General features: G+C 46.9%; 1 protein-coding gene across 1 annotated transcript; it reads left to right on the plus strand.

Annotated features, from left to right (window-relative positions):
- The first annotated feature begins 6037 nt into the window (after positions 1-6037).
- NPBWR2 (neuropeptides B and W receptor 2) lies at positions 6038-7196 on the plus strand. Its single transcript, XM_069871924.1, has one exon. It carries the CDS (start codon positions 6198-6200, stop codon positions 7194-7196), a length of 999 nt encoding a protein of 332 aa, XP_069728025.1. The 5' UTR covers positions 6038-6197.
- The last annotated feature ends 696 nt before the right edge of the window (positions 7197-7892 follow it).

The raw sequence follows: 7892 nt of genomic DNA on the forward strand, positions 1-7892 counted from the left end.
TGGTTTCCCAAGGATGCACTACAATCCTATTAAAATGTCATTGCTTGAAAAGCCTCAAGGTTTACAAAGCAGGTTGAGCAATGACAGAAAGGACAAGTTTTGAGAACCAGCAGTTCAGACATCATATAAAACTCAAAGTGACAACTTGTATCACCTACAAGTGGCACAGATACCAAGCGCTCTTAGCAAAAATGTAGGATAACCAGCTTAAGAGCAACTAAATAGTGGTTCCTGCATGGAATATCAATGAGTTATAGTCTGTGTGTCTTACACAACCCTCATCTGCCAGCAGCACAGCACTAGGAAGCACAGAACAGATGGAGAACCAGGAGAAGAGCAGATCTCTACCTGCAGACTCACTCTCATTTCTTTTCCATCCAGTTAGGGCCACTAACATATTTCTGCTTCTCTTCTACTCTGATCCTTTTAAATTAGGATTCTTTCTTATGTCTTGCTTGTTACCTCTGCAATCCAACAGCTGTGCTGGAGAATCCCCTTGAAGACACACCCCCCCATATCCTAAAGGCAACCAGCAGAAAAATAGAATCCTGTTAGCATTTCAATGGTCATTGATAGTCTCAAGAGTTAACAGCATTCTTAGATAGCTCCAAAAGCAAGCAATTAACTGTAACCTAGACTAAAGAAGCACAAGCTACTGACACATGCCAGGCAAAGGAGGTAAGTGGCATGGAAAAAGGTGACAGCCCCCTTCCAGAAACCTTCGTCTCTCAAAGAGCTCTGGTCTGGACAGAGCCAGCAGGCTCAGGGCAGAAAAACCAAAGGATAGACTCACTTCCAACCCTAGGGGAAAGCAGGAAGAAGTGCTGGCGAATAAAAGCATCCTGGAATGGAAAACTATCCTGATTTCTCGCTGGAACAAGGTTGTTTGAAGCCAGCCCTGGGGGAAGACGGCATGGAATGAAGGCTTTTAAAGAAGCCGCATAGCGTTCTGCCTGCAGTCTTTAAATTCTCACAGACAGGTATAAATTGCAGCAGGAACGGCACCGTGTCCTTGCTCACAAGGCCATGGATGCACTGCCAGAGCTCTATTAATTCACCTATCACTGCCAGAGCGGCAGGGGCACTCCGACAGCACAGGCTCCTTGCTGGGAGCCACTCACTCTCTGCAGCTGCATTGGTCCTTGCTGAATGTGCCTGAGCCAGCACTATGCCATCAGGAGAGCCACAGGCTCCAAAAGCTTCTAGGAAGGAGGACTGACCAATTGCAGGAGTTTCACAGCCTCCTTCCTAGCTCACAGCTACAGTTTTTATTCCCCATCACCTCTAGTCTGAAGAAATTACTCACACAGCATTTGTCTTGATTGCTCCCCTGCAGCAGTGGCCATGGGGCAATTATTGATACATCCTTTGCCTGACAAATATAGGCCACTTATAAGTAAGACTCATTACTTTTACTTTCTTTAAGGCATCTCCAGTACCAGTTTGCCATCACTGCAGCTTGTGGTGGATTGGATGTGTCACCAGCTGCTGAAGCCATTGCAATTATTACCATTCAAAGATACTTTCTTCATCCATAATACGCCAGTTCATCAAGAGACATCTGCGTCATCCTCACGCTCCTGAGAAATCAGCATCTATACCCCAGGCTGGTTTTTCACAGGGTCCCACAAGGTGAACACCATCATCTGCCTAAGCCAACCTGGCTCGATTGGGCTGGGAAGGTTAGGAAGCTCGGGGCAAAGGGTGGGCACCCAGCACAGGGGTGATGAATAAGCTCAAGTGGCTCCTTTCCAGCTCACCTCAACACCCACCAGCTGCTCCTTTTCAGAGCCAGCACCACAGTAAGGAGAAGTAGATAGCTCCCAGGGGTTGCAGTTGCCAACCTCTGTGCATCCAACCCAGCCTCTGAGGGAGGGGTTCAAGGCCAGGTTGGATGGGGCTTGGAGAATCTGATCCAGTGGGAGGTGTCCCTGCCCGTGACAGGGGTGGAGCTGGATGGGCTTTGAGGTCCCTTCCAACCCAAACAATTCCATGATTCTGTGATCCCCAGGCTGGGACTAGAGCAATCTGGGAAGGTTCAGCCCCAAGGCAGAGGCTACAGCATAGTGACAGTTGTCCTACAATAAATGGCCTGACCAGGCACACTGGCTTTATTTGCCAAAAGCCATCACTTGTAGACCATTTGTCATAATAGGTTCTGGATATTAACCCACAGTGCTGGACCATCTTTTGAAAAGCCTGAACACCTCATACCAATAAATTACCCTGATACCCAGGGACTGCAAAACAGTCAGCCAAGAACATTTTGTTTTGGTGAGCAAAGAGTATTGCTTGTTTATCTGTGTCCTTGCAATGAACTTGACTCTTTGACAGCAGCCAGAGCCCATGGAAACAGGATTATCTCCCCTGCTAGACCCTCGAGGGGCAGAAGTGGAAAGTAAAGCAGCCTTATCCAACAGGACCCAGTCACAAGACTTCTCGGGGGCTGCAGGAGCTGCAGGGTCATGCTCAGGCCACTGTGTCCTGGCTTAGCTGTTGGGAGGGATGCTGAGCCCAAGAGTGCACAACACCTTCCTCCAACACAGGGAAGTGAAATAAAGGAGAAAACAAAGCATTTCAGACAGCATCACTCACACTGTTGGTAAGGAAATGGGTGGCCTTTGCTTGGAGTTAGGTGCACATGAACTTTATGAAGCACCAGTGATTTAGCATCACAAAGGATTTCCCCCCTCCCTAATTTTCAGCCTTTCTGTTTGCACAGCTGGCTTGAGCTTCATGATGTGAATGTGGGTTCCAAGAAGCGAAGTCTGTCTCCGTGAGATGGATTTGCCAGGGACAGAAGCTCTGTCCATCTTGCACAGTGGAGCTGCCCACACAAGAGTAAGTCCAAGTTGCTCAGAGGGAAAATGCACCTCGTGTGCTTCCTAAAAGCAACTTAAGTAGCACTTAATTTTCAGGGCTTTGTGCCACTCTAACTTTTATAATCAAGTGACAGGAACACCCAGACAGAGAAAACAAGATGAATTAAACACCTTCTCAGCCTTCCCTGTGGGCACTGCCCATTTCACATCACTCTGGTCCACACCGTGTGCCTCTTCTGGGCTCAGCAATCAGCTCTGTTGGATCCAATGCCAACACAAGGGAAAGATATTTCCCTTCATTGCTTCTGCTATAATACAATTTCGTGCACAAATTTAGATCCATTTGCAATTATTCTCCCCAAAGCAGGTGAGTTTTAGTGCAAATCGCTTTGAAGAGTGAGGCAAGGAGTAGAGCTGAGAAAAGCAGGCACTGTGCATTTGTCTTGGGGATAGAAAACAAATATCCCCTCTACTCACACCAGACAATGAGATTAAATTTTCAGTCTCCATCTCACCTCGCACAAGGTTGTTTTAATCAAACAAATCCTAAGCAAGGCACACAAAGAGACTGTGCTCACTATAGGTGATGAGAAGGGAGGCAGCCCAAGCAGGGAGGCAGCCCACACGCGATCTGCAGGTGCAGAACACACTCCCCAGCCCTGACTCCCATCCACTTAGGATTATGTCCCAAAACACACAGCACTGGGGCACCCAACCACTACCCAGCATGACAGCCAGGTTCCAAGGTAACAGAGTCTGGGGAGTGAAAGGACAGGTTTAAAGCTCCTCCAGAGCACTTCTCCAAAGTGCTTTATGCTGGAAGACAGTCATCAGTGGAAGACATTGCAATGCAAAATACTTTTACACCTTTCTTCCCTGAGGAAGAGTTGCTGATCAATCAATTTAACATTACATTCTCCTGAAATTTTGTACCTTCCAGCACTTCTTCCCCTGTAACAAAGGCAGCGATTCCTGGAAAACTGCCTTCCCCCCAGACCCATCAACCTCCTTCCCCTTCCTTACAAGTAATTACAAGCTGTGCCACCTTTCCCAGAACAAGCAGGAGGAAGGATCTGGGGATCTTTCACCTGAAGAAATATCACCTATATTGCTCCTGTGGGTCGTCTTGGGCAATCTTTAATCTCTGCTTCATTTTGTTTCGGCCTGGTGGCTGAGAAACAGAAAATATCAGTAAGAGTTGTACAGTGGGCATATAAGAAATTACCCATGGCCTTAAGGAATGACCTCTCTGAGCTCGATGATGTGTTTTGTTTCCACCCGGTTACCGGTGCACAATAATATTGCCAGAAAAGGGTAAACAGTCCCAGAAGAGAAGCAAAGTCAAACAGAGCTCTGAGCTACACGGTTCATTTAAACGAGGTGACCCGCTTGGTTAAATGACACTGCACGCTGCCAGGCAGAACACTGAGGGACGCCCGCGTTTTCTCTCGCTTGGTGTTGAAATAAAGGTCAGGCAATCTGCAGCTAGGGGGATACACTGAAAAGACCAAAGGAGAACCAAAAGACCCTTGATTTCCTTCCCCCACACACTTTTTTTATAGGGACATGAAGGTAAAGTGATCTTGCATTGTTGCTACATAACCTGGGGGGTGTTTCTGCGGAGCTTCACAGAGCTCCTGCATCTCATGATGTGCTTCTGAAGGGTTTAGTTGTGTTCCTAAAGCTGGACCAGAGACCTAGCTGGGGAAAACCAGCTGAGCTCCCCTGGAACAGCTGAAACCAGCACAGATCTGGTGAGGTACATCCCTTATTTGCTCATTTTGAGTGCTGTACTGTTGTGCACCCACCCCCCACTCCCTTCCTCCTCTACGTTTGTGCATCTTCCTTTGGTAAAATCCACCAATGTTCCCTATTGAAGCAGTTTAACACACAGACCCATCCTTCCTTTCTCATATTCCTCATTCAGCCAGCCACAGGCTGCCTGTGCACCTCAACATCTCCCTCATTCCTGAGGAGAGGCAGCCCTGGAGCATCAGCTACTCGCCAGCATCCACCTCATTTACCATTTAAACAGCCCTGCAGAGAGAAAACTTTCCCCCCTCCTCCTTGGTGCGAACAGGAGCTAATTTCTCAGACATGCAGCGCACACACAGAGCCACGATGTCGATATGATTGCAAAGCTGGGTAACGTCAGCATCCTAGAGACCCTCCTCCAACTCAGACTCGAGAGAAGAGGCTCAACAGTGCAGAGCAGCAGGTGCTGGAGGAGGCAGCCGGAGCTGCTCACCAGGTAAGGGGCACTTCAACCCTCCATTTCCCATGCTGAATTCCTGCTCACTTTATTGCTCTCTGACAACAGAGGCAGAGGCAGAGCCTGGGGACTCGCTCTAGATCTTTGATATTTAGGGGGGTCGGTTGGTCGTTTGCTTCCCTGCAGAGGAATTCTTGGAAGTGTGGATCAGGCAATAGTGATGGATGTGGCAACTGTTAGAGATGTAAAGAGCTGGGGGAATTCTTGCTTTGTCTGTTGTCAAGTGGAGAGAAGGGGATTTGTTTCATGATACTTTTCTCTCTCCCTTCCCTGTACAATCCTGAACTTTAGAGATTTACATGTCTGTCTGTCCATCCGTGCCAAGTTTTGCGATGCTATAGCTGTTTGCAATGGGAACGGTCTTCATATTGACCAAGATCATAACCTACCCTTGGTTAAGGAGTTACTTTAATTGTGCATTAAAAACCTTTAACCTATAGTTTTGGAACTGCTCCTTGAACTCTATCCTTCCCTCCCTCCTTTTCCTAGGGGACCCTGGGAGTAGAGAGTTATTCATTGGAAACTTCTTCATTGTCTGTGACATCTTAGTCAATGAAAAGAGCCTGAACTATGACACAAAGGCACGAATTAAATGTTGCAATGCTTCTGCTCCAGCACGGAAAAGCAAGCGCTGTGTGACTGAGACAGCAGCCATCCCTCAAGTCCTCTGAGGGCTCTGAATAGGTGGCCTCACAGAAGGCTTCCCTGTTCCTGCCAGCCCCGAGAAGTACTCTCGCTGCAGAGAGCTGGACCAGAGCTGCTTGTCTTCCCCAACAGAGAAAAGCCGCAGCTCCCCAGCATGCTTTCAGAGAGAAGAGTTCTCTGACTTACACAGGGTGTTATAATTCTTGTTTGCTTTGTTCATGGAGACTTACATCTTTCAAACTTATTTTATTTCCCCTCATCACTTCAAAAATCTAACTTCTCCAACTATGGGGGACAAGAGAGGTGAGTTAGATGCTCCATGCTGCTCACAAACCACTCTTTCGAAATAATCCACTTCTAAATGAGATAGAAACTCCTTCACAAAGAGAAAAAAGGCTCTCCCTCCTGGGCTAGCAAGGTTTTCAATGACACCTGAAGGCACTCTGTGACCAGCAGGCATGGGAAACATCTCTCTTTGGGATGATCTGAACAGCACCTGCAGCAATGCAGGCAACAGCTGCAACCTGGACAACAATGTGAGGTTCAACTTAACCTTCCAAGAGCAGGCAGCTGATTTCTATGTTGTCCTCCCTGTGATTTACTCTGTGATCTGTGCTGTTGGGCTCACAGGCAACACCGCTGTCATCTATGTGATCCTCAAGGCCCCCAAGATGAAGACTGTGACAAACATGTTCATCCTGAATCTTGCTATTGCAGATGACTTGTTCACACTCGTCTTGCCCATTAATATTGCTGAACATCTCCTCCACTACTGGCCCTTTGGAGAAGTCCTCTGCAAAGTTATCTTGTCCATAGACCACTACAATATCTTCTCCAGCATTTATTTTCTGACAGTGATGAGCATAGACAGGTATCTGGTAGTACTCGCTACAGTCAGGTCCAAGAGGATGCCACACCGTACATACCGAGCAGCCAGGATTGTCAGCTTGTGCATCTGGATCCTCGTCACCATCATAGTTCTCCCTTTTATCATCTTTGCCAACGTCTACATAGATGACCTAAAGATCAAGAGTTGTGGACTCAATTTCCCCAAGCCTGAAAGGTTTTGGTTCAAAGCCAGCAGGATCTATACCCTTATTCTTGGCTTTGCCATTCCAGTGTCTACCATCTGCATCCTCTACACCATGATGCTCTACAAGCTAAGGAACATGCACTTGAACTCTAACGCTAAAGCTCTGGACAAAGCCAAGAAGAAAGTCACGATTATGGTCTTCATAGTCCTAGCGGTGTGTCTTTTCTGTTGGACCCCCTTCCACTTGGCCACCATTGTGGCTTTGACCACGGACTTGCCCCAGACCTCCATGGTCATCGGTATATCCTACTTCATCACCAGCCTAAGCTATGCCAATTCATGCTTGAATCCTTTCTTATATGCTTTCCTGGATGACAGCTTTCGGAAAAGTTTCCGGAAGATGCTGGAATGCAGAACTTCCTGAACTGTGGGTTGGGGCTCCCAGATCCCTTCCTTCCCATGCTTTGCGGGGCCACCTTTACAGACTGAAGGGGTGGCTAAAGGATGCACAATGTTCTTTCTTTTGTTTAACTGTAGCGTACGTTTCGGGTTATCATTATAATATGGTTTGTCCTGCTTACACACAACTTTTGTATTTTCCCTCTCTGCACCTCCCATGAAGTTGCATTTCTATACTCTTGTTTTTAATCACACACCCTGAAGCATTAGGACAGCAAACTTCCTCTTTGGAGGTGCACTTCTGCTACATATGGTCCTTTATTGCCACCTGCTGTACAGCAGAGGCGAGCTGGAGACCAGCTCCCAGATTAATGCAACGCTCCATTCTTAGCCGCTGTTATTTGGAGGAGTGTTTCATGGAGCAAAAATAACAAACTCTTTCAATGATATATCAATAAAATGGGCAGAGGATGCAATATGAGTATTTGGAAGAGAAAACCGACCATTTTCATGTCCATATATGTGCATATGTGTGTTACGGCTCTGGTTTTGATTTTGAGGGATATCTATTTTCCACCCCCACCTCAAATTCCCTCTTTCCTGAGCTGTTAATGCAAGTTAAATTTAAACCAAAATCAAGATTTGGGTCTCAAATACAGTATGAAACATCACACCATACAAATACTATGGGAACTGTGGCAAATTTGTGCTAGAAATTATT

The sequence above is a fragment of the Phaenicophaeus curvirostris genome, chromosome 18, assembly GCF_032191515.1.
Source record: "Phaenicophaeus curvirostris isolate KB17595 chromosome 18, BPBGC_Pcur_1.0, whole genome shotgun sequence".
NCBI lineage: Eukaryota > Metazoa > Chordata > Aves > Cuculiformes > Cuculidae > Phaenicophaeus > Phaenicophaeus curvirostris.